The 27335-nt window shown below is 43.7% G+C and overlaps 2 protein-coding genes across 2 annotated transcripts; one reads left to right on the top strand and one right to left on the bottom strand.

The window, feature by feature from the left end:
- Positions 1-415: 415 nt before the first annotated feature.
- On the bottom strand, positions 416-7543 carry LOC118093952 (DNA excision repair protein ERCC-6-like). The gene is made up of 2 exons (XM_035133819.2): positions 7481-7543; positions 416-4256 (listed from the first exon to the last, which is right to left on the bottom strand). Exons 1-2 carry the CDS (start codon positions 7531-7533, stop codon positions 734-736), a joined length of 3576 nt encoding a protein of 1191 aa, XP_034989710.2. The 5' UTR covers positions 7534-7543; the 3' UTR covers positions 416-733.
- A 6164-nt stretch (positions 7544-13707) lies between these two features.
- On the top strand, positions 13708-25852 carry CHMP1B (charged multivesicular body protein 1B). The gene is made up of 8 exons (XM_035133733.2): positions 13708-13881; positions 18669-18766; positions 20595-20741; positions 21060-21128; positions 21207-21314; positions 22821-22864; positions 23806-23878; positions 25179-25852. Exons 1-8 carry the CDS (start codon positions 13866-13868, stop codon positions 25221-25223), a joined length of 600 nt encoding a protein of 199 aa, XP_034989624.1. The 5' UTR covers positions 13708-13865; the 3' UTR covers positions 25224-25852.
- The last annotated feature ends 1483 nt before the right edge of the window (positions 25853-27335 follow it).

Raw genomic sequence — 27335 nt, 5'->3', positions numbered from 1 at the left:
CATGTAATGCAGCTGAGCTCTAGTTTACCTTCCCCCTTTATCACACCAGTTTTCTTTCTTCAGGGAACTTTTAGTATGAGGAGCATTTGGTTTGGTGATCCTCCAACTGTGAACATAGGAACAGTCCAAATATAGGCTTGGACATTTTGGTGAGAACTAAGCCTCTGAAGCAGAGGCAGGAACTTTTAACCCTCTCATCAGCCCCAACCAGTTATGCCCAAGTGATGCCAGGGACTATGAGCTGTGATCCAGCAACGTCTTGGGGAGCACAGGATCCCTATATCTACTTGGAAAGAAAGGACTCCTTGCCTTCTGTGGGAACAAGGAAATAGATGGCATTAACTAAAATGCGGTAAAAGAGAGAAAGAAAGAGAGCAGCTAACACAATAGGATTACAAAGTTAAACCAGGTTTATTTGAAAATCTTAACAGCTAGTTCTTACCAAAAATAAAAAATAAAGAGAGAGGGGGGCATACACACACCCCAAGTGAAAGAAGCTGGGCCTTAAATGTTACAGATCAATGTCAGAAGCAATTTCTCTCAAGGTGCAGGTTCATCTTTCCACTGCTGTGATTGGATGCAAATCTGCTCTGGAAGGAATCAATAAAAGGGTACCATAAAAGGGGTGAGTGTAACAGTATAAGAACTCTAGAAATTGCTTTAGCAAAATTCTAACTTTGCTCTCAGACTCTATCATTTCACTGGACGGCTCCTTTTCCAGCCACTCCAACTCCTAATCACAATTGTCCAGAGTTTTTTCTGCTTCAAGGTAAAGCTTAAAAGAATCTTCACAAGACATATAACTGGTGGGTTCAATGGTCTCTGCAATGTCCTCCACCTGATCCAATAGGATACTAGCAAGGGATTTTCGAGAAGCGGTTGATCTTCTTCCACTAACTATTATCCTAGGAGAGAAACAAAGGCTGGTTGTGGACAATTTAGATTTTGGTGTTGACATAATATCATGTTGTTTGTTTGTGGGAGATCCTTGTCTGTGCTTACTACCAGTATCATCCCAAGCAGTTATAAAACAACTGTCATCCTCTTCACTATCTGAAATGATTATTTTAACGGGCATATTTTTATGCTGACAAGAAAGCTCACTGTTGTTCATCAACACATCATCAGAGCCACCAATAACCATAGATCCCATTATACTTTTGCTGGCTTGGAAACTTCTGTTGTCCCAATTTTCCTGAAGCTGAGAGTGAGCCCAAGAGCTGCAGTGGCTATTCAGTTGAAATCTGGTGTTCTCTGTATCCTTCAATGACATTTCCACTCCTGAGATATCTTGCAACTGATCCTCGGAATCTTCTAAGACAAGTCTGAAATCATATTGGGGAGAATCAGATAGAGCCTCATTCGTCATTATTACACTCATTCCAGATTTCTGCGTAAAACTGAGGTCTGACATTTTACTGGTCTGCAGTTGAGGTGCTTCTGAGGCACCTGGCTCAGCAACTTCACCTGCCTCTCCATGTGGACTTGTAGGAACATTGAGAGACATGTCAGTTTCGCCTTGTTCCTTGACATGGTTAGATACATACTCTGATGACTGCTGCAATGGGACCCCTTGGGCATCAATAAGCATGCCATTTGCCTCAACAGGTGGGTCGTGGCAGACTGTTTGAAGTTCAAAACTGCAGTTTACCTGGTAAGACAAGTGAGCTTGAGTAGTTTGTAGATGATCATCATCAGGCACGTAGTGAAATGACTGCTGCAGTGGGGCCACTTGGGCATCGTTAAACTTGCCATTTGCCTCAGCAGGTGGGTCATGGGAAACCACCTGACATGCAGGGCTACAGTTCTCCTTGTAAGATAATGAATGAGCTTGAGTAAAAGAAGATATAGGAGTTCCTTCTTGTTGACTGGCTGGTTTGCATTCTTCGTTCATGGATGCAGAGATATCCATATTAGTTATGTTCTGAAGCACTTGTTCATCCTCCTCAATAAGTAGCTCTGTCATCTTAGAACTCACACTGACAATGTCATCATCACTGTCGCCTACAAGACTGATGTTCTCACTGCTTGTAGGTTCATCAATTACAGGTGGGACAATAGCATAATTCGGAGAAGGCTTTGATGGCTTTTTCTTTGGCTGGGTGGACAATTCCATTTCTTTAAGTGATGCCCCTTCAGTCGTGTTTCGGAGGTTTCTCATCAGTTGGTCCTTTAGCTGGGATTCCAGCTGTACCAGCTCTTGGGCTTTCTGTACCCTGTGTTCAATGTCCCTGTGAACTTCTTCATCCTCAACTTCATCTCCATGAACCGCTTCGTGTGTGTACATTAAGTCATGGTCTGATATGCCAAATATCTCTAGTGAATGGAGATATGCAATGTGCTGGTCCAGCTGGTTATCTGTTTTTCTTTGGCTTGCATGCAAAGATTGAAGCTGGAGCTGGGTTTCTGAGCTCTCAGTATCTCCCAGTGTGAACAACTCCCTTAGTTCTTGCATAGTGAAATATCTGTATGGGTCTTTCCTATCTCCCATGCTTTGCCGGATTAATGAGTCTTTGAATACTTGCCTTCTGTAGATTTTTTCCTCCACTGTCCCACAGCTAATTAGCCGGTAGATTACAACATTGTCCTTCTGCCCTATCCTGTAAACCCTGTCTACGGCTTGAGCATCTGTAGCTGGATTCCAGCTAGGATCAAAAATCACCACCCTCGTAGCTGCTGTTAAGGTTAGACCAACCCCACCGACTTGGGTAGTAAGCAGAAACACAGAGTATTCTTTGCTCTTCTGAAAGACACTAATTCTCCTTTTTCGCTCCTCCAAATGGCTTACTGTTCCATCAATGCGCATTATCTTAAAGCACCTGTGAGTTAAGATGCGCTCTATAATATCCAGCATTTTTCTTGAATGAGAGAACACCAGTGTTCTGTGCCCTTCCTCCTGCAATCTTTCCAGCAGGGCCACGAGGAAGCACAACTTTCCTGATTCCGCCATCAGAGTCTCATCCAAAATGTGCCCAAGGTTTCTCTTCATGCTGGAAAGCCCATCATTTCCATCACCATCCACCATATTATAATTGAGAGCTTCCAGACCAAGTTTGCTACATGCTTGTGCTGACAACAGCCTAGGGTGATCACAGAGTTTCTTCAAGACAGTCAGTTCAGCTAGTGGGGACCTTGTGGTCATTAACAACTTTTGGATATGATCCAAAGACAGAAAGTCCCTATATATTTCTTTTTGTATGGGTGATAAGTATACCCACACAATGAAGTCATTCTTTCTGGGCAGTGACGGCATTTCAGAAGCAACAGCCTTGCTCTGATATTCTGGGAGACTGGTTTTAAGTTCAGGCTTAACTTGGTTCTGTAGTTCATCTTTACTCCGTCTTAGGAAATACGGCTTGATGATGGACATCAGGTTTTCAGACATCTTAAGTCCCAGTGCTTTTTCTTCCTGGGTTGCATTCTTTGTCCTGGCTCTTGTGATTGGTTTTTCATATTCCGCCCCGAAGGTTTTCATCGTGCCTAGAAGCGTTCCCTGACAAGCAAAGTCAAAAAGAGCCCAGAGTTCTTTTAGGTTGTTTTGGACTGGGGTCCCTGTGAGCAGGATGCGGTTTTCGGAAGAGATAGCATGCACAGATTTTGTCGTTTTGGCAGATGGTGTTTTAATTTTATGAGCTTCATCAAGGATGACATAGTCCCAGACGAACTTCTTCCCATCAAAGCTTGATAACTGCTGCCAATTGCTGAGGACCATTTGATAAGTCGTGAGCAAGACACCACTCCTCTTCTGGATCCTCTTTAGATTTTTCTCACATTCATGCTTGTTGGGCCCATGAAAGACACTCACTCGCAGCCCAGGAGCCCACTTGGCAAACTCTTCAAGCCAGTTGCTCAAAAGGCTAGGTGGCATAATTAACAGCACAGTCCGAATGAGTTCTTCATCAAACATGCCTGAGAGGAAAGCAATGACCTGAATGGTTTTCCCCAAACCCATGTCATCTGCAAGGATACCACCTTTCCTTCCATCGCGGTATAAACTGTATAAGAAGGCAACCCCTTCTCTCTGGTGGTCAAATAGCTTGTCATGTATTTCTCCAAACAACATTAGTCCACTCTGACAAACGTCCACAAAGACATCATCTTCCTGATCCAGGGCTAATGAAGCTAATGCTTCCTCAACTTTTTTCATTTTTCTTGTCAGCTTTTCACAGGGATTGATTTGGTGTGCCTGCCTCAGAAGGCAGAGAGATTCCTCCAGATTGCCATTTTTTGCTTCCTGCTTTGCTTGGGAGACAAATCTGCAAAATATAAAGTTTGAAGAGTCAGAAATACCCTGCAAAAATCAACTCAAGCGTCTCAGTAAGGACAGTAGCATCCATGCATTTGATTCACACAATATAACATGCCTACAAAACAGCTGTCATTTATTGTTTATTACACACACACACACACACACACACACAGTATATATATAAAGCGAGTATATAGTGAGTTACAAAAATCACAAATTTAATAGTAAAAATGAATCAAATATCAAAAAGAGATAAACACAATAGCTCTAAAAATTCAGAGACCACTCACTCACAGCATTAGAAATTATATAAAAATTTAGGACCGGCTTACTTGTAGCATTTACCGGTACTTGCTCCATGTGTTCTACCTCAAGCACTTTGATCTGCAGAACTTGCACTTCTATAAGGGCCATATAATGTTCATTCTGCATTGGCTAGGAGTTTATCTTTCAGCATGGCAGCATGTATGCTTTCCTTCCCAATCAGTGCTAGACAGACACAGCCTTGCTATCTGATATTAGACATCTGCTAAAACCTTTTTAATTCATAAATCCTGTCCAGACACATATCAGTCTAAAAATATTTGCTGAATTCATTTGTGTATTACTTATACTTGTTTCATGCACACTGCTTAAAGATTTGCTTGATTAAGCAGTTTCTAAAGAAATAAATATAAATTATTAAAAACCTTTGTGGAATAAAAAGATGTTCAACACTAGGGTTGCCATATTTCAAAACGTGAAAATCTGGACACAAAAGTTGTTGAGCTTTTTCTTCTGTCAAAGTTGTTGAGCTTGTTTTGTAAAATCTCAACAACAAAAATATTGCAGTTTTTTAGCTATTTTTAAGGAAATTCACCAAAATCTAGACTTCTGACATAGATCCCCAAACGTCTGGATTTTCCTGGACATTTCTGCGATTTCTGCCCAGACACTGTTTCCAACTGCATTATTCCGGCTAACACCCAAAGATCACTTCAACTCAATGGGACTTGCTTTTGAGTAGACTAAATAGGATTGCATTGGAAAAAATTAGAAGTGAAGTTTTGGTAAGTTTCTCCAGAGAGAATTAGGCCTCATCTGCCCAAGGACACAGCATTTTGGGTAGTGTCAGTGGAGTCCCACAAGACCCCACCTGCACTATGCATTTAAAGCTCTAACAAACCACTTTAAATACTCATGGCTTCCCCTAAAGAATCCTGGGAACTGTAGTTTGTTAAGGGTGTTGAGAGTTGTTAGAAGATCCCTATTTTCCTCATAGCAATCCCTCTTCCCAGGGAACCCATGTAGCTCTATGAGGAAAATAGGGGTCTTCTAACTAACAACTCTGTGAAGTGAATCAGGAGACTCAGCACCCTCAGGAGTCTCTAGGGGAAGCCATGGCTGTTTAAGCTGGTATGATAGTGCTTAAATCTATAGAACAGATAAGGTCTGTGACACCACCAAAAGTCTCTCTCTCTCTCTCCCTCTCTCTCCCCCCCTCTCTCTTTACAAAGGCCAAATCACAGGATTGACCATGCCATTGAAATTTCATCAGCAATGGGAAACCTCTGGCCCAACCTCTGGTTCCAGTTAGGCCCAATATGGACCCTAATCTGAACACAAGGTTGTGGGGCAGGTACAGATGCAAAGGAACAAACGGGAACTTAAAGTGAGCAGAAGTAAAAACACCAACACAGTAACCCTTATATTTGCAAAGTTGGAGATTTTATATTTTCGAAATATAGAGGAATGTTGCTTCTTTGCCTCAGCAGCTTTCCATGCATCTTGAAATATTTTTTACACCTAGAAGAACCTAACCTGATTAAGGCTGCAGTCCTGTGAGAGTAAGTACATACCATTGAATTCACTGATATATACTTCTGAGTGGACACACTAGTGTTAGGGCAGAGGCACACCACATATTTAAAGCACATGGCTTCCCCCAGGGAGTCCTGAGAACTGTAGTTTCCCCTCCCTTCCCACTCCTTCACTCTCTTTAGTGTTACCTTTCAATATTCAAACTAGGCAATATACATATCCCGCCACTAGGGGCAGCAAACACTGTCTTTCATGTAACACATAAAATGCAATAGTAACTCAACAAAAAATGGGGGGGGGGAATTAGGTACAGTGGAACCTCGGTTTATGAACACCTCGGTTTATGAATTTTCGGTTTATGAACGCCGCGGACCCATCTGGAACGGATTAATTCACTTTCCATTACTTTCAATGGGAAAGTTCGTTTCAGTTTATGAATGCTTCAGTTTATGAACAGACTTCCGGAACCAATTACACCCATGCTTCAGTTTATGAACGCTTCAGTTTAAGTACTCCGTGGACCCGTCTGGAACGGATTAATCCACTTTCCATTACTTTCAATGGGAAAGTTCGCTTCAGTTTATGAACGCTTCAGTTTAAGTACTCCGCGGACTGTCTGGAACGGATTAATTCATTTTCCATTATTTTCAATGGGAAAGCTCGCTTCAGTTTATGAACGCTTCAGTTTATGAACAGACTTCCGGAACCAATTGTGTTCATAAACCGAGGTACCACTGTATATAATGTGTAACTCCAAAAGCTTGTGTGCTATATTTTAGGACAGGTATCCCCAAACTGCGGACCTCCAGATGTTTTGGCCTACAACTCCCATGATCCCTAGCTAACAGGACCAGTCGTCAGGGATGATGGGAATTGTAGTCCAAAACATATGGAGGGCCAAAGTTTGGGGGTGCCTGTTTTAGGACATTCTGAGTGGCGGAAATAAAGCTATTCTGTACTAGGTCCCCCCTCCCCCTCTCCCAGATAAAAATAAGCCAACTGGGCTACCTACATTTTACTATTGTTATTTTGAATAACTTTCTGGCCTGCTGTTATTTTAACGCTATTTATTGTTTTTGCTGCTGTTTTACATCCTGGAAATTTAACATTGCAATTTTTAGATCTCCTGCAACCTGCCAAGGGAACTTGTGCACCCTGAAATGTGAGCTAGTAATCATTGAAATAACTGTTATTAAATATTTCGAATATCACAGCTCCACAACGTAACCATACACAGGTGTACAAGGCAGTAAAACCAACTGAGTCCCCCGGGCAGGTGCTAGGATTGTACCGTCTTGACTTCCACTTGCGCAGGAGAAACGGCGTTATCACATTTCTTATCCGGGGAAAGAGAAACGCTCTGGAATCTTAGCTCAGAAGTAAACCTTAAATGCAGAATCACCCTCCCGTTCCAAATCCTTTTCGCTTTACCTCCGGTACTGGTCATCCCGCTCAGGATTATCAGTGCCCAACGCCTCAGCCATACTTCCGCAGCAGAAACAAACACAGAAATGACTGGCCGTGAGATTTCGAAACTACGCGGCTTGCCGTAGCGTCTACTCCCTTAACCTTCCCAGCCTATCACTGAGCGGAATGCAAATGAGGCACAAAGTTTTAAGCCTATCAGCTCGTTCCGAACGTAGAGGCTGTAAGTTCAAAGGAGGCGTTCTCTTTCATTTGCACCACCGAGATAAAAACGTAGAGCCACAATTCAGATGTGTGGGGGTTCGGTTCCTGGTTTCGTTTTACTCTGGCTGCTCCCGCGCCGCCATTAAGGGACCATAGAAAAACTTGAAGAAATGTATGATTTGGGGGCGGGAGCTGTGACTGGACAAGAAAAGAGGAGCATTGATGCTCTTCCTAATTCAGATCATATTTCGCGTGAAAAATATGATTTAGGCTTTAATGAGACTTACTTCTGAGTAGGCCTGCACAGTACTTTACAGTTGAACCGCAGTACTACTCATGAATTCAGAATAAAGTTTCATCGACAGCATTAGATTCACAGGATAAAAGACTGCAACTTTTTAGCCGTTTAAAAACCACCCTACAGGCAATTAAAGAATCCTGTGTCACAGTGTCCTGTAGCCATTAGAATGTTGGAGGCCAGGATTCAAATCCCTGCTGAGCCATGAAACTCAAAAGGTTACCTTGGGCCTGCCACAGTCTCTCAGCCTAGCCTACCTCACAGGGTTGTTGTAAGGATAAAATGGGGATGAAAAGAACAATGTACTGCCACTTTCGAGCTTCAACATTCGCACTTTGCGATCTCCAAGATACTGTTCTATTCATTGATTCAATCCTAACCATATATGAAAATAGAGACAATCCAGAAGCCCCTGTTTACTCAGAATCAGGAGTGCCAATTTGGCCCCACAACCATGGGTGCCTGGGGCTGTGGGTGCCATGCAGCGTGCATGGCCCTGGCACAAAAATTTGTGGGTGCCCGGCCTCTTTGTGAGGAATTATGTGGGTGCCCAGGGCCACAGGGAGTTGGCATCTATGCTCAGAATTGTCCTGTTACCCAATAGGTCATCTTTTTATTTGGCTATCACTTGTAGTCAAATAAGATTGTCTTCCATATGGTCGTAATAGTGTGTCCTTAAGTGACTGTGGAAGCCGATTCTGGATTCACACATCCTTCCAAATTGGGGACATGGGTTTCCGGGCGGAAACTGATCAAGGTGAGGATTTGCCAAACGTGCTTTCCTAGGTTTTCTGTTGCCCAGGACAAAGACCCAGTTTGGCATCCCACATCCCGGATGTGTGTTTGCGTACATACAAACATACAAACATACAAACACATACACACACACCTCATAAAGGGCATAAAAAGTAGTCAATATATCATTTTAATACAAAGGAATCCTAGGAAGAACTATGACTGCATGACCAAAGTCAAAAAGAGCATCCCTTTCTAGTAAAAGCAAATTGTTTGTCAAAAGTCAACCTTCCATGTTTATTTATCTGAGGTCAGGTTTTGAATTGGATTTATTTGGACACAAGATCATTATGCATTTCCATAAGATCAGCCAAGACCCTCTGGTTTCCTTTTAAAAGCTCCCCCCTCCCTTTGAGGCTTTTTGCCACCCAATCCTCTTCTTGGTAACTTATGTGCAAACCCTTTCAAGCAGTGTAAATTTACTCCCAAGTAAGTTCCAACAAGATTCCCTTCAATTTTATTTTATTTTTGTTTGATTACTCATTCTAGGAAATGATAATTTTGTAGTCAGCTTTAGAGTTGCTTTTTGCAAGTCTAAAGTCGAAAGTGCCCTTCCATTGCAATCCTAATACAGCCAGGCTGACCAAAGCTAAGCTTGACAAGGAACTGCCTCTGGTAGGAAAAATGCTCACACACCCCTTACTTTCCTGTGTGCAGATCATGTTTTGTCTGTAAAACGACTCAGTTTTAGCTATTTAAAGTTCTGAAGGGATCATTGAATCATAGAGTTGGAAGGGACCCCAAGGATCATCTAGTCCAGGTTTTCAACCAGTATGCCGTGGCACCCTGGGATGCCTTGAATGATGGTCAGGGGTGCCACAGGAAGAAAACCTCCATTTTTCCATTGGGAAATCAATTCAAGTTAAAGCCATATGAACAATTGAAGGATAAATTAAGTGATTGGTTTCAGTATGTACAGATAAATGAGGCATTCAAAATAGATAAAAAAGTTGGATTTCAGACAGAGAAATCTAAACTGGAAACAGAATTAATAGAGGCTAATAGCAAGAATTTGTCCAGAATGTACAATTTATTATTAGAGTGGCATTTGAAGGATGAACAAACAAAATTGGTTATGATTGAATGGGCTAAAGACTTGGGTCATAATGTTATGATATCAGATTGGGAAAAGTTGTGGAAGAAGGGATTGAAATTCACGGCATGCACTGCGTTGAAGGAGAATTTAATGAAAATGATGTATAGATGGTATTTGACACCGGTTAAATTAGCAAAAATGTACCATAAGGGCGACAACAAGTGCTGGAAATGTAAAGAGGAAATAGGCACATTCTACCATATGTGGTGGACATGTCCCAGGATAAAAGGCTTCTGGGAAATGATTTATAACGAAATGAAAAAGATATTTAAAAACACATTTCTGAAAAAACCAGAGGCCTTTTTACTTGGTATAGTTGGGGAAGAACTAAAAAAAAAAGATGTCAATTTGTTCATGTATGCCACCACAGCTGCGAGGATATTAATTGCGAAATACTGGAAGAAAGAAGAATTGCCCTCATTACAAGAATTGCAAATGAAAATGTTGGACTTTACGGAACTTGCAGAATTGACAGGAAGACTCCAAGACCAAGCGGATGAGAGAATGGAGGAAGATTGGAAAAAATTCAAAGTGTATTTAGGGAATCATTTTTGAATAATAAAAGACTGAATATCTAGGGAAATATTGAAGTTAAGGCATTGGGGGGGGAGGGAAAGACTATAAAGTAGAAAGTGAGTTTTAAATAAAAGATTGAGATTAAGATGAATTAAAGAAAATATGATGATGAAAATTAAAAGTAATGAGTTAGAAACTGTTACAGATGATTTTAAAATGAAAATCAGACAGAGGGGACTTGGGGAAGTAAAAGAGACAATGATTTAAAAGATGTGATAAGTTGATATGTGTTTTATTATTGTTGTTTATTGTTTTGTATCTTATATGTTTTGTATTTTATATGTTTTGTTCTGTTGTGTTATATTGTTAATTTGGTATGTTTTTCCTTATATGCTCGACAAAATTTAATAAAAAATATTTATTTATTTTTTTAAAAGAAAACCTCCATTTTATAGTTCAAACTGGAGGAGGGGAGAATACAGAAAATGGACAAAAGTACAAAGATTCACAAAATGTTTAGGGGTATGCGTACCCAGGGCTGGTGCGTCCATTTAGGCGAACTAGGCAATTGCAGCCTGCCCCGCAAAACCCCCACGCCACCGCCGCCCTCCCACGGCGCGCGCTCACGCTCCTCCTGCCTATCGTAAAAATGTAATGGAGTGTGCAAACAGAGCTAAGGTTGGCTGCTTGCAGAGCAAGGAACGGAAAGGGATTTCATTCATAAGATACGGCTTAAGACTCATTCACACATTTTCAGAATTGAAAGGCTTTTTTCAATGGCAGGAGAGGAAAAGCGGAGGTTTGGTGATTTGAGCGTTAGGACACAGGAAATATATAGTTTTATTCTCCTCTCTGTCCCTGGTTTCCTTCCCTCCTACGACAGCACCCACAGCCCCAGGCGCCCATGGTTGTGGGGCCAAGCTGGCAGTCCTGAACCTGAAAGTTGTGAATGGTGGGTTTGTAGGTTGGTTTATTTTTTTTAATATTCCTGTTTTAAATGTTTTTAAAGACATAGAATCATAGAATAGTAGGGTTGGAAGGGACAAGGGGTCATCTGCCCCAACGTCATGTAATGTTGGATTTTTTTGCCCAATGTGAAGCTCGAACCTACGACCCTGAGATTAAGAGTCTTATGCCCAGTGCCTTTTTCTGTGGGGGTGCAGGGGTACGCGCAGGGCCGGTGCTAGGGCTTTTTGCGTCCTAGGCAAAATCAGCTTCTGGCACCCCGGCGCATGCGTCACTCGTCATGACACATGCGTCATGGCCCACCTTGTACGCATGTCCGGAAGTGCGTCGACGCAACTTCCGGTGTCGCTCCGCCCATCTATGGGCACAAAAAAATGGTCGCCGCCGACACCAGAAGTCGCGTCTATGCACTTCCGGACATGCGTAGCTGTGACTTTTGAAGCCAGCGGCGGCCATTTTTGGTGCTCATAGAAGGGCAAATAGGAAATAAAAAAAATGGCCACCGGCAGGAGAAAATATCAGAGAAAAACGGGAGATGAAGTGATACGGGGGACCACCAGGAAAAGGTAAGTAAAAACGGGGGTTTCCTGGGGAAAACGGGGTACTTGCCAGCTATGTGGCCCACACACAACGCCGCTGCGTCCCCTCCATAGGCGGGAGGAGCGCAAGCCAAAAGCAGAGCTCAGCGCCCTCCCGCCTATGAAGGGGATGCTGTGAGCTCCATAGCTGAAGGCTTCACTTGCTGTTCTTAGAATTTTGAAGTGTCAGGCATAGCTCTAGTGGCTTTAGCCCAAACGTAGCAGAGTTTTCCTGCACAGCGCAGAAGCTAGTTGAGGTGAAAATGACTAGTCGGCTAGACGCAGAATAACTATTTACAGGATTTATTAAAAGAAAATAAAAGCAGCAGAGTTTCTGCATACAAAGCAAAGCAAAATAAATCCTCTCTGTCATTCTCTCTCACCATATACACAGCACTTCTACTCCTAACACCTAACAAAAACCAACTGTGCTAGCATTCCTAGATAACAGAGTTCAGTGCTGGTCGTTAACCAATCAGAGAGAGTAGTTTCCAGGCCAGGCAGACCTTGGCTTTCTGCCAAGAGTAAATTGACACTGCCTTGAGTTAATTGTGTGAAGCCAGAATCTGTAAGTTTCCCATGAGAACCAATTAACAGAAACTGAACAGCTGTAGCCGCTTCGGAGCTCACAGCGGCCCCTCCATAGGCGGGAGGGCGCTGAGCTCTGCTTTTGGCCTGCGCTCCTCCCGCCTATGGAGGGCAGGCTGTGAGCTCCTCAGCGGCGGTGGCGGCAGCGAGTGAGCGGCGGCGGCAGCAGTGCCCATAGCTGAAGGCTTCAGCTGCGGGCGCTGCCACCGCCACCGCTCACTCGTTGCAGCCGCTGAGGAGCTCACAGCGTCCCCTCCATAGGCAGGAGGGCGCTGAGCTCTGCTTTTGGCTCACGTTCCTCCTGCCTATGGAGGGCAGGCTGTGAGCTCCTCAGCGGCTGCAGTGAGTGAGCGGCGGCAGCAGCAGCAGCGCCCATAGCTGAAGGATTCAGCTATGGGCGCTGCCGCCGTTCACTTGCTGCAGCCGCTGAGGAGCTCACAGCGTCCCCTCCTCCAGTTTGAACTATAAAATGGAGGTTTTCTTGAGTCAAAATGAGAGTACCACTAAACATTTTTTAAAGAAAAAAAACTGGCTGTACCTACTGAGCTTTTTGTTTAATTTTTAATTGCATTTCCCCCCTTTACTGCTTAAGCCTTGGGCTCACCCGGAAGAAAGGATGGAACAGTAACAAATCTTTATTGAAGATTTAGAACAGGCACCCCAAAACTTCAGCCCTCCAGAAGTTTTGGACTACAATTCCCATCATCCCTGACCACTGGTCCTGTTAGCTAAGGATCATATGGGAGTTGTAGGCCAAAACATCTGGAGGGCCGCAGTTTGGGGATGCCTGATTTAGAAGCATGCTTTCTCTCTGCATTTCATCCTCAAATATCACTGCGCGTTCCAAAAAACTACATTACAAATTGGAACTGACACGTGAGCGAGCGATCAGCGTCAGTCAGTTGCCTCTGCTTCCCTGTAGGGGGAGTGCTTCAAAATCCCAAAGCGAGCACTCACAGGCGCCACCGCCTCCTTCAAGAGCCGTGACGTCACTACCCAGCACCAGCACCACTTGGGCTGGAGGAAGAGCGGGGGGAGGCTCCTCCCGTCGCGCTCCTTTCTACTCGCCTCAGAGTGAAGGCTGCGCTCTCATTGGCCATGGCTCTCTACGCACGCGCAGTTTCAGTCCCATCCCTTTCCCCGTCTCTGCAGCCCTGAAAGTGACCCGGAGCACGTGACAGGATGCTGAGGGGAGGAGGAGGAGGAAGTAGGAAGTGGATTCCCGAAAGGAGGAAAGGAAGAAAAAAAAACCACACGGAACACAAACAAGCCGGGATTTTAAAGAAGCAGCAGACGCCATCGAACCCGAGCTCACTTTCCTCCCACTTTTGCCGGCCCTGAAGCGCCACTATGTCCAACATGGAGAGTATCCTTGATAACACCGGAGGGGGGAAGGCGGGGGAGGGGGGATCTCCGGAATGGAGCCAGAGGGGGCAAGGGGAGCCCCGCCCCTGCTGCGGTAGACAGGGGCGAAGGGCGTGGCTATTGGAACCACCCGGACGGCAGAGGGAGCTCTCGATTGGTGGGCTTCGGGTGTTCTATGGGTGGGCGGAGCTTCGGAGCAGACCTTTTACTACATTTGTGTTTCCCTCCGGGAGCGACAGCTGGGAGAGAGGGCTCTAACCCCCCCCCATCCCTCCCAGGTGTACTGCTCTATTTACAGTATTAGAAAGGATGTGAGGTTTTTTTATTGCACTTTTTGCATACTTGTTTTATTATATCATTTTTCGTCCAAGAAGCTTTTGGTTCTCCCCCCCTTTTTTTTAATCCTCACAACAAACCTATGAGGTAGGTTAAGCAGAGAGGCAGTGGTTGGCCCAAGACCACCTGGTGCGTTTCATGGCCCAGGTCCTAATCTGACAATTTTCTCCCCACACTGCCGCTCTTCCTCCCACACACCTTTGCCTGTGTGGTAAGATGCTTTGAGGGGGTGGGGCTAAACTGGCCCTAAGCTACTCAGTGTGCTTTGTGGGTGATTTGTATTTTGAACCTAGTCCGGATCCACTGCCTCAACCTGTACACCACTATGGTTTAATGACACTATGTACTTCCTAAGGCAAAAGAAAGTATCTGTGGTGGTACCTTAAAAACTCATTGCAGGTTTATTTCAACATTGGCTTTCATAGATGTACCACTTTATGCATCTGTAGAAGCAGATCTGAAGGTATTCTTACATGAATGAGTACAGAGAAAATAATTGCATACAGTGGCAGGTGAAGAAGACATGAAAGGTGGCCTTTCTTTCTTTTTTTCAAAATACCCTGTAGCATATACAGTGGAACCTTGGTTCCTGAACTTAATCCGTTCCGGGAGTCTTTTTCGATTCCCGAAACAGTTTGGGAACCAAGGCACGGCTTCTGATTGGCTGCAGCGCTTCCTGCAGTCATGTTCGGCTTCCAAAGAATGTTCAAAAACTGGAACAATTACTTCCGGTTTTCATTCATTCAAGAGCTGAAATGTTTGGCTCCCAAGGCATTCGGGATCCAAGGTCCCACGGTATGGTCCATACGCAAGTGTAATTGGTGATAGTGTGACATTCTGTGCTTTGCGTTTCTTTGTGGCTGTATGTGTATGTATATCTGTGATGTGTGGATAACATTTAATTTACAGTGTCTAGTTCATGGAAGTTTCTACCAGAAGCCATTAGGTTCTAAGGTAAAGGTCAAGGGACCCCTGACCGTTAGGTCCAGTCGCGGACGACTCTGGAGTTGCAGCACTCATCTTGCTTTACTGGCTGAGCGAGCCAGCGTACAGCTTCCTGGTCATGTGGCCAGCATGACTAAGCCGCTTCTGGCAAACCAGAGCAGCACACGGAAACGCCATTTACCTTCTCGCCGGAGCGGTACCTATTTATCTACTTGCACTTTGACGTGCTTTCAAACTGCTAGGTTGCCAGGAGCAGGGACCGAGCAATGGGAGCTCATCCTGTTGCAGGGATTTGAACCGCCGACCTTCTGATCGGCAAGCCCTAGGCTCAGTGGTTTAACCCACAGCACCACCCGTGTCCCGTCGCATTAGGTCCCAGCAGTGCCTTAAAGACTTCTCTCAGTGTGCTCCCTCTCCCTGTTCTTGTCATAGATTAGCATGGTTACCCCTCTTGTGCTTGCTAAAATAAACAGGAGCATTACAGTTTCCTTCTAGGATTTTCCCCACCACAGTAGTCCTTCTCAAATTAGGGCTTGGGATCTGTGAGTATGCCATTCATTTGCAGGGGTCTCCTCTTCTCCTCTCCCTCCTCCCCCCAAATTAGGCTACACACTCTTAGATGTTGGGCTCAAATATCTCATCTTAAGATCTGTTGCTCTGCTTAGCCCAGGACTTGTAAGGCAACAAGTGGGAGACCATAATGTTTTCTTTGATGTAGTATGTATTGTGGGGCTAGGTGGGCCTGATCTGACACAGCTTTGCCCAGCTGGATACCCTGTGGAACACCAGTTCATACCAGAGCCTCTGAGAGGAGAAGTTTATCGAAGTTCTCTTTCATTTACTAGGAAACCTCTCTGCTTCAGAGCTGGACTGGAGAGCCTTGCATGTGGCATGGGGTCATGGAGACTGATTGGGGATACTGTTGGTGTACTTTCCACTTTGCTGCCCAACAGCCTCCCTTACTGAGCTAGCTGAGGTGGTCTCTAGTGTGGGTTTGGATAGACTCAGGACTCTAGCCCTGGGTGACTTCACTACCCATTTCGATAATGCCAGCTCAGGATTTCATGGGAAGCATGGGACTGCCTCAGATGGTCTTTGGTCCCAACCCACAGAACAGGGCTTTGTAGGGAGAGGTTAAAGGTAAAGGGACCCCTGACCATTAGGTCCAGTCGTGACCGACTCTGGGGTTGCGCGCTCATCTCGCATTATTGGCCGAGGGAGCTGGCGTATAGCTTCCAGGTCATGTGGCCAGCATGACAAAGCCACTTCTGGCAAACCAGAGCAGCACATGGAAACGCCGTTTACCTTCCCGCTGTAGCGGTTCCTATTTATCTACTTGCATTTTGACATGCTTTCGAACTGCTAGGTCCTTTGTAGGGAGAGGAGGGGCATCTAAATATGGAGGGAGGGCTTGTCTTAACCCTATTGTCACTGTCAGATTGCATCCTAGTGAAGTTTGGACTACTCAGCAGGAGTGATAACTGATACAGATGGTCCAACCCAGAGGATAAATGAACCTGGTAGGTTCCTGACCGCTCTGGATGATTTTCCAGAGGCCAGAGCTAGTGATATTGTCAAGTCCTTGCTGTCATTATGGGATAATGAGATCAGGAGGACTATCAACACAAACACTCCCAAGGGTCCTCTCTGGTCCTGCAGAGTCTGCACTGCTTACCAAGGAGCTGCAGAGTTTACTGAAGAGTTTACTAAGGATCTGTAGTTAGTGAAGCAGACTGGGAGACAACTGGAGTGTTGGTGGCTGAAAACTCACTCCAAATCTGACACAACTGCATACCAAGCAGCACTGAGGGCAGTGAAGGAGAACTCATTTTCTGCTTCCATTGCATTCTCCAAGAGCCAGCCAGCCAAATCATTTTGGGTGGTCTGGAGACTAGTTGTACCAGGGATGATGGCACTTGGCAGAAAGTTGTGAGTACTTTGCATGGCACATTGAGGATAAAGTTCCTTGGCTCCTTAGCGCCATAGATATCACTGTTGTTGCAACTCCAGCTAAAGTGTCCAGTGCAGTGGGATCAATCACAGTTTATGTGGCCAGTTGATATGGGCAGGATTCTTTGTTTTATTGACCCCCGCCCCTCCTGTTGTTCAGTGCCTGTAGGTGGACACTATGGAGATTTTAGAATGTTGCTCTTATTTTTTGTTGCCCGTCTGATGACTGGAAGAGCTGATATTTCTACTGTGTCCCTCCCCAAGACTATCAGAAGGCTAATAGTGGGGATATACTAAAGAACAGGTCCCCCCCTCCCTCTTGGAGAGATCCAGGAACTTTATATAATAAGGTGTTTTAGGCTGTCCAAACAGCTAGGAAATGGCTGGCATTTAAGTCACAAGATACTTGGGTTGGCTTTGTCTGTATCATGGTACCGGGTTGCAGGACCAATGAAATGGCAGTGGCAGAGCCGAACAGATCTTCTTCTCTGATGCCATTGCATCAACAGATACTCATAGTGTGAGGAGACATTTTTTGTGCAGAAGAATATGTCAAATGTAGATTTTTAAATCATTGCTGATTACAATCACTGGGATGTGGTCTGAATCTAATGCTGCTACAGCAGACCCTGGGCTGGAGATGTCACAAGCAGTTTCTTATCTCAGTTGCTTAATTGGTTCAGCTTGCCCACCCCTGAAGAAAGTAGACAAAGTGCATGGATTTTTGTATGGCACTATGTGGCGCTGTGGGTTAAACCACAGAACCTAGGGCTTGCCGATCAGAAGGTCGGCAGTTCAAATTAACGAGATTCAACGGATTCAATGAGAGATGAGCGCCGCAACCCCAGAGTCGGTCACAACTGGACCTAATGGTCAGGGGTCCCTTTACCTTTTTATGTGTACTCTATAAAGGTAAAGGTACCCCTGACCATTAGGTCCAATTGCGGACGACACTGGGGTTGTGGCGCTCATCTCGCTCTATAGGCCGAGGGAACCGGTGTTTGTCCACAGATAGCTTCCCGGTCATGTGGCCAGCATGACTAAGCCGCTTCTGGCGAAACCAGAGCAGCACATGGAAATGCTGTTTACCTTCCCGTTGGAGCAGTACCTATTTATGTACTTGCACTTAGACGTGCTTTCGAACTGCTAGGTTGGCAGGAGCAGGGACCGAGCAACGGAAGCTCATCCTGTCATGGGGATTTGAGCCGCCAACCTTCTGATCGGCATGCCCTAGTCTCCTTGGTTTAGACTACAGCCCCACCTGCATCCCATGCTTACTCTATAGCTGACTGGTAAAGCGCAGATGAATTTATTGGGAATTTATTGATCAAGGTTGTCAGTACTTCCCGCTAGGTGGGATTGGGGTGTTGGAGCCCATCTTTTTAATAATGGCCTTGTCTGCAGTGAACTATCAAATCCAGTACTGAAATTAGAGAATTTTGTGTACAATGCAAGGATCCATGGATATAGCTTTAAAACTTCAACGAGACCATCTTCATACTGTCAGCATTTATATTACTTGTTAACTGAGAACATCATCCTTAACTTGAATTTAAGAGCATCTTTTTAACTTGAAGTTCGCTGCCAAAGAACTTAACAGAAATGCCAAAAAGTGTGATAAAGAAGAGAAGGTTGAAAAAGCCAAAATTAAGAAGGTGAGACATGAAATTATATTGGATGTTCCCCATGTATACTGTTTGATAGTGTGTGCGCAGGATCTTTCGCTATGATATTGTTGTTTAGTCGTTTAGTCGTGTCCGACTCTTCGTGACCCCATGGACAACAGCACGCCAGGTACTCCTGTCTTGCACTGCCTCCCGCAGTTTGGTCAAACTCATGTTCGTAGCTTCGAGAACACTGTCCAACCATCTCGTCCTCTGTCGTCCCCTTCTCCTAGTGCCCTCAATCTTTCCCAACATCAGGGTCTTTTCCAAGGATTCTTCTCTTCTCATGAGGTGGCCAAAGTATTGGAGCCTCAGCTTCACGATCTGTCCTTCCAGTGAGCACTCAGGGCTGATTTCCTTAAGAATGGATAGGTTTGATCTTCTTGCAGTCCATGGGACTCTCAGGAGTCTCCTCCAGCACCATAGTTCAAAAGCATCAATTCTTCGGCGATCAGCCTTCTTGATGGTCCAGCTCTCACTTCCATACATCACTACTGGGAAATCCATAGCTTTAACAATATGGACCTTTATAGGCAAGGTGATGTCTCTGCTTTTTAAGATGCTGTCTAGGTTTGTCATTGCTTTTCTCCCAAGAAGCAGGCGTCTTTTAATTTCGTGACTGCTGTCACCATCTGCAGTGATCAAGGAGCCCAAGAAAGTAAAATCTCTCACTGCCTCCATTTCTTCCCCTTCTATTTGCCAGGAGGTGATGGGACCAGTGGCCATGATCTTGTTTTTTTTGATGTTGAGCTTCAGACCATATTTTGCGCTCTCCTCTTTCACCCTCATTAAAAGGTTCTTTAATTCCTCCTCACTTTCTGCCATCAAGGTTGTGTCATCTGTATATCTGAGGTTGTTGATATTTCTTCCGGCAATCTTAATTCCATCTTGGGATTCATCTAATCTAGCCTTTCGCATGATGAATTCTGCATATAAGTTAAATAAGCAGGGAGACAATATACAACCTTGTCGTACTCCTTTCCCAATTTTGAACCAATCACGACAAATTTTGAACCTTCGCCACGACAAGGCATTGATCCATGAAGGGGTGCTATGATATTAGGAAGTTGTAAATAAATGTTTGCACTATTTATACACATCATTGGTGCTGGGACTGTTGCTGACTGCAATATATTTGCATTAGAAACTAAAAATAAAATATTAATTTATTGCAAACTAATTAACAGAATATCTCCCCTCCATTCCCCAACACATGTAGATAATGGTTGAACATGAATCCTTGGACTCTAAAGCAGCCGTTTTCAAAGTGGATTTTCTTCTCTTTTCTTTTTTCCCTTTCCCCCTTCCCCCCCTTTCCCTTTTTCAAGTGGGAGAATTAATGAACCTTTCCCAACAGTAAATTTACTGGCCAAAAATCCTTTAAATCTACAGTATCAGTTGTCATACCCATCCATACAGTACCAGCTGCTGCTCATTCAGAATCCAGGAGAGTGGATTTCTATAAACCTGGGTTATAGATGTTATCCCATCTGTAGCAGATCATCTGACATGATGTTGGACTACTGGTATGTGTCTGCCACCATTTGCAAAGCTTCGATAACCTCTCCTGAAGGACCTGCCAGTTTGGTGTCGTTAATGTAGAGTGCTGGTATCTTGCTATTTTTTTTTTTTTGTGACAATGAGAGCACTGGTACCCAAGGAAATAAGTAATAGTAATCATATGCCATCATCCTTCTTATTGCTACATGTGTACCGGAATCTGGGGGTGACGGTCTAGGTCTGAAAGCTAAGATTTATTAGGGTGCATTTCTTAATTAGTTGAAAAGCTATGTCCTGCTTCTCTTTATTTAAATAAAAGGCAATTCAGAAAGGCAATACTGAAGTGGCAAGAATACATGCAGAAAATGCAATCCGGCAGAAGAATCAAGCCATCAACTTCTTGCGGATGAGTGCTCGGGTTGATGCTGTAGCGGCAAGAGTTCAAACAGCAGTAACAATGGGCAAGGTAAGCAGCTTTATCATGTTTTAGCAAGAAACACAAGTTTCCAAAAAACTTGCACTATGTACGTTTTCGTAAGATGGCTTGTACAAGGCAAGTCCACAGACCTTTTGCTGCTAAGTAGGTAAAACCCTGTAGAATTTCAAATGCTGTGTTAAATAGAAATGTGGTCTATTAGAATCTCCTTAAGAAGCAGCTAACAGTTGTAACAATGGCTAGTGTTGTGCAATTTCATGTCATGTTAGTTTATTTTGGGTTATAGTTGCCCAGAGTTTCAAATTAGAAATTTAAAAAATGTGATTACTATATATGTTGTTCTCCTAGGTAACAAAGTCAATGGCTGGAGTAGTTAAATCGATGGATGCTACATTGAAAAGTATGAACTTGGAAAAGGTAAACAAATAAATTCAGAAGTTGAGTTTTAAGATATTTCCTTGTGTTCCTGGCTTGACATCATTTGCTTATGTGCAGATATCTGCCTTGATGGACAAATTTGAGCAGCAGTTTGAAACCTTAGATGTTCAGACAGCACAAATGGAAGACACAATGAGTAATACCACTACACTAACAACACCACAAGTAAGTAATATTGAAGCAGATATAACTTTCCATTAGCAGTCCTATCCAGCTGCCCCTGGGTGCTTTCTTGACCAGTATGAGAGAGAGACTTTCAAAGAAAAATATGGCTGGGCTAAATAGACTCTGTCCTTAGAGCTGGACCTTCTCTGACTCAGCTAGAGAATGGAGTCAAGTTTACTCCATTTATTCTGCTGACATAATAATAATAATAATAATAATAATATTAATAATAATAATAATAATACAGTGGTGCCTCGCTAGACAAATTTAATTCGTTCCACGGGTTTTTTCTTATAACGAAAAATTTGTCTAGCGAATCCCATAGGAATGCATTGATTTTTTTTGAATTTGTTTTTGCCCATAGGAACGCATTAATTGAATGTCAATGCATTCCTATGGGAAACCGCGATTCGCTAGACAAATTTTTCATAAAACGAATTCGTCTAGCGAGGCAACCTCCGCTCGAAAAATCCTTTCGTTAAGCGGAAATTTCGTTAAGCAGGGCATTCGTTAAGCGAGGCACCACTGTACAGTGGTTTTTCTCTGGGCTTCCTCAAGTGCTTTTCAATGACTACTTAATGAGGAAATTAGGAGGAGCTTGGAAACTCTCCTGAGCAGCAGCTTGTCCACCTCCTCTGATTTTTTGCAGTGGACTGCTGCCAATATGTTTTGGATGATGGCAAGGCCCGGACCATGTGCAGCCTAGAATATTTCTCTGATTCCTCTACAATAAGCAGGGATCCTCTGGAGACGAGTCAGTATGGAAGGTTCCCCTTGAAGACAGAAAGTTAGAAAACCATTAGTGCATCTACACTAGGAACTTCGTCAGTATTAATTATTGTTTTTTTAAATAAAAAAAGTAGGATAAATTAATAACTGAAGGCCTTCTCGGTAGTGGCTCCCTCCCTGTGGAATGCCCTCCCTTAAGATGTCGAGGACATAAAGAGCTACATAACTTTTAGAAGACATTTGAAGGCAGCCCCAGTATCAGGAAGTTTTTAATGTTTGATATTTTACTATGTTTTATATGTGCTGTAAGCCACCCAGAGTGGCTGGGGAAACCCAGCCAGATGGGAAGGGTATAAATAATATTTATTATTATTAGTAGTAGTACTAGTAGTAGTCTCAGCAGCAGCACATTCAGCTACAAAGTATACATGCAAATGTAGTGATAGCATCACTAAATGATGAATAAAAACAAATCAAAAATAGGCTTGAGTGTAATGCAGCACAATCCTATGAATGGTTATTTGGAAGTAAGATTTGCTGAGTTCAGTAGGGCTTAACCCCCCCCCCCCCAATAAATAGACATAAGCGTGTGCAGATAACACTAGTGTTAAATGCTTTTTAAGAAGCTGCATTTTGAGAGGCCAGATTTGCTTTGTGAATGTGTTTAGCTCCCTCTGGTGGTATTCACAGGTTCAAAAAACCGCATGTGATCTTTTCTATTACGCTGGATTCCCCGTCTGTTACAATGGTAAAACTGATTTGGTCCTCATTTTTTAGAACCAAGTGGACCTGCTTCTGCAGGAAATGGCAGATGAAGCTGGGTGAGTGTAAACATTTGAAGACTGAAACACTGAGTATTCTAATGGCAGTGCTTAATAAAGTTTTAATGCACTTGAGATAGCAATAAATGCTGCCTTTCCTACATGTTGGACTTCTCTGAAATAACATGAGTAAGAAAAAACTTGAACTCACTACTAATGCTATTTAGTAGCAACAGTGCTAAGCACTATTTATTCATTTAAATATTTCCAGGCTGCACTTTTAATTTAAAAAAACCTAGCAAGGTGGTATATCACATACAAAATTACACAGAAGTGGCATATTTCGAACACTGCAAAGATAGAACAGGGCAAAAATGAAGGGGCAGAAGAGTAACAAATGTGAGGACAGCAGAAGATTAATGCACCCATTCAGTGGTGCAGATATTTCATAAAGCTGACCTCTTATACCTGCTAGGTAAAGGTAAAGGGACCCCTGACCATTAGGTCCAGTCGTGACCGACTCTGGGGTTGTGGCGCTCATCTCGCATTATTGGCCGAGGGAGCCGGCGTACAGCTTCCAGGTCATGTGGCCAGCATGACAAAGCCGCTTCTGGCAAACCAGAGCAGCACATGGAAACGCCGTTTACCTTCCCGCTGTAGCGGTTCCTATTTATCTACTTGCATTTTGACATGCTTTCGAACTGCTAGGTTGGCAGGAGCTGGGACCAAGCAACGGGAGCTCACCCCGTCACAGGGATTCGAACCGCCGACCTTCTGATCAGCAAGCCCTAGGCTCAGTGGTTTAACCACAGCGCCACCTGGGTCCCTTTTCTGGGTCCCTGCTACTCTGTTATTAATTGGCATATTACATGTTGGGGACTGGAGATAGAAGTGAGCACAACTGGGAAGCTTTCAGCTTGTGGCAATAAGTGCACCTGAGGTGTGGGGGCTACTATCAGAATAACTTCTTGTATATTGGTTTCTCTTCTTCTGAACTCTAGCCTTGACCTGAATATGGAACTACCTCAGGGACAGACAGGCTCTGTTGGCACAAGTGTTGCTTCAGCAGAACAGGTAAACCCTCTTTTTGATTGCTTGGTATTTCTTCCCTATCGCAGGAGTGGGGAACCTAAGACCCAGGGACCAAGTGCAGCCTTTTGGGCTTCTCCATCTGGTCCTCAGGACACCCATTATCAGTCCTCCTCCACACCCTCCTTAAGTGCATTGGCTTGGCTGGAATGTATGCTTGAACTGTAGTGATGTTTCTTGCTTGCCTGGGTTGAGAGGTGTGTGTGTAAGCCTCTGCTCTTGTGGGCCTGGAATATAGCCTGGTGTGCAGAGGTAAGAGTCTCACCTGTTGCTCCATCAGGCCTCTGGCTCCGCCCACCACTGATGTGGCCACCGGAAGGATGCCCATAAGGAAAAGTGTCCCACCCCTGCCTTAATAGCATGCAAGATTGTCTCTTCAGTTGGAGCATTTAGACCAACCTTCCATAAACTGGCGCCCTCCTGATGTTTTGGACTCTAAACTCACATCAGCATATGTTAGTCCAGGTGTAATCCCAAAACATGTGGAGGTTGGAGAAAGCTATTTTAGATGTACATGAACTACCTACAGCCAGCTCATAGTTTGGCTAGATCTCATACTAGGACAAGCGAGCTAAGAAGAAGAATCCTTACTGCTTTACATACCCTCTCAGTTTCAGAGTTTGCTTGTTTTCCTGTTCCTTCCCATTCCTCTTGCACTGTGTTTATAAGCATATACAGAGCTTAGAAAGAGTTAGTACAGGCAACTCCCCCACTTACACAGGGGTTACGTTCTGGGGCCCCATGTGCATAAGTGAAATTGCATAAGATGGGGAGCACCCTCTCTGCCACTCTCGCTTCAGCCCAAACAAAAAATATTGCATCCAAAAATATCCACAATTAGAATTGACGCTCTGGGGTCGGCAGGAGGCTGGAGGAGAAGTGGAAAAGCTGCGCTACCATGCACACCAGCTGTTGGGTAGGGAAGCTGAGCAGCATAAACAAAGCCCCACTTCACCTCCAGTCTCTTTGGGGCTTCCTCCACCCTCACTGATGTCCTTTTGGGGCTCCAGGGAAGGTCTCCTTGCGAGCCATGAGGACTCTCCAGCTCTCTCTTGCCATTTCCAGGTTTGAATTGAATTATGTAATTATTTCCCAGCGCCTTCCCATGAGTTGATCGGGCATAAGAAGGTAGTCACCCGTAGTCTTATAATTTAGATGTAGATCTTCAAGCCTAGCAGAGCTCAGTCTCCCTTTGGTCTGGCTGCTGTTATTCTAGAAAGTAAGTCTTTGTCCCTTAAGTGGTCCATTAATGAATGCCTCTTGTTGGTTGGTCTGAATTCTGCAGGATGAGCTCTCACAAAGACTGGCACGCCTTCGTGATCAAGTGTAACAGGAAGAGTTGGATCTGCTATCTTCTGCATTTGCTTCCAAAGCATTCTGTGTGCGTAAATCACAGCCTGATATAAGGTCTCCATCTCTAATATGTCCAGATAGATATACTGTACTTAATGGGCGCTTCTCTTTTTGTCCTACTGTGCTTTTTAAAATGTGTTAACCCAATGGTGATATGACCTTCAGTGTATTTTCTAGTTTTAAGCATTTTTGAAGTCAAGGGTTATATTTTTGCAGATACTTTTTCCAAGACACAGATTGAATTTTGCCAAGTGTCACATCAGATTATCAATCTGAAAATAGAGTAGCACCTTTTAACATATATGATTTTAAGTTATGTAGCAGGGTTTTAAATTATAAATAATGTCTCTCCCTCCGCAAAAGTGGGGAGTCCCTCAATATCTGTGGGGAAAAACCAGTTTGACATAATGGTATATTTGTTTTTGTGTATGTGTACTGTTTAAACATCCCTGGATAATCTTTTCATGGTGTTGCAGAACAAGCTTACTTACAGAACAAGCTTACTTGTAGTAACACAACAAAATGATAGTTGTTTTGCTGTCCTTGTAGCTGGAATCATTAGCATCATCACTTGAGAACCGAAGGAATAAACTATATTTTTAAACACTCCTGCCTAGATTATATACTGCATATATTACACTCTCCCAGAAATTTCAGGAATGCTTCTTAAATAATTAATTAAAATGCTAGCTTTGAAATCTCATCTTACATTGTGGCAAAATTGTATTTTATATTATTTTGTTGGTGGGGCAGGACAGCGGATGTCTCAAAAAAAGGAAATGAAATTGCATAGATAAAAGTAAATACTCAAAATTCTTGCTCAATCTTGTTTCACAGCTGAGCTTAAAACTAATGGCAGCTTCTTAAAAAGGAAGTTAAAAAGCCTGCATTTAAAATGCAAATATCCTGGATGCTTCAGTTTTGCTAGGATTTATAAGCCTTGGGTGTCATCTTCTGTTCAAACCATAGATGTCCACAATGCCCACCATTTTGATGTATCTTCCTTCTGTTATAATTAACTAAAAAGTTCCTGGGGTGGCTGAAAACAACTCCTAAAAATTGGGCTGGTATAATAACTTGCACGTGCCTATTGGTGCAAATCTCAAGACAGCCTTTGTGCAACTTAAGAGTGCAGTGTTTAATGAGGCCATCAGATAGGACAGAGGGCAGTGTGATGTGGTACAAAAGAGGACAAGGAGAAAGAATGCTATTTGGGCATGTTAAAAATTCCTACACTTGATTTCTGATTTGTATGCATTTTCTTTGTATACAACCAGAAATGTGAAAGTCTCCCTGGTGAAACAAAGGTAACATGCATCTGAAGGAAAACCCCCCACCTTTAATTCTGTTCATTGGCATCCTTTCCCATTGTTTTCTTTCCCCACTATGAAGTCTGCAATCTTGTCGGCTGAGGGGCTGGGGTATAACTGGAGAGATCAACTTTCTGCTACTACACTGCTACTGCCCTTCTATACAAGTGCCAGGATGTGTGAAAGGGGTGAGAAGACAAGAAATTCCTCCTGTTCAGACAACCTTTACAGTGACGTTTATTGATTCCACTTTGTGTGTTTCAGGATGGAATTAAAAATATAGTTTATATCCCTTAAACTCAGGCCTATTTTTAAAGCAACGTTCTGTTGCTTTTGTTGAGACATTGGAGTCGGATCCAGCAGATTTATGCCCTCCGACCCCTCCCTAAAAAATTGTGTTAATTTTTTTCAAACAGGACACCTCAGTGGGAAAGACATTACAATGGTACCTAGGGTTACAAACACCTCGGGTTACAAACACAAGTTCGTAACCAGAGGTACCACTGTATTATACTACATTTTTCTCCTCCTGGGTTGCTCAGAGTGGTGTACATTGTTCCCTGTCTTCTTCCTTTATTCTCACACTAATCCTCTAAGGTGGGGTAGACAGGCGGTGACTGACCTAGATTCAGCCAGAGAGCTGCTTTGTGGTTGAGTGAGGATTTAAACCTGGGTCTGCCTGATCCTAGTCTGACACACTAGAAACTGGACCACAGTGCCTCTTTGGCTTTGTATTGCTTACTGCTTAATATTTTCTGTAGTAGCTTGCTTTTGGATTT

The sequence above is a fragment of the Zootoca vivipara genome, chromosome Z (genome assembly GCF_963506605.1).
Source record: "Zootoca vivipara chromosome Z, rZooViv1.1, whole genome shotgun sequence".
NCBI classification, from domain to species: Eukaryota; Metazoa; Chordata; class Lepidosauria; order Squamata; family Lacertidae; genus Zootoca; species Zootoca vivipara.
The sequence above is the reverse complement of the archived record's forward strand: the minus strand, read 5'-3'. Positions and strand labels throughout refer to the sequence as shown.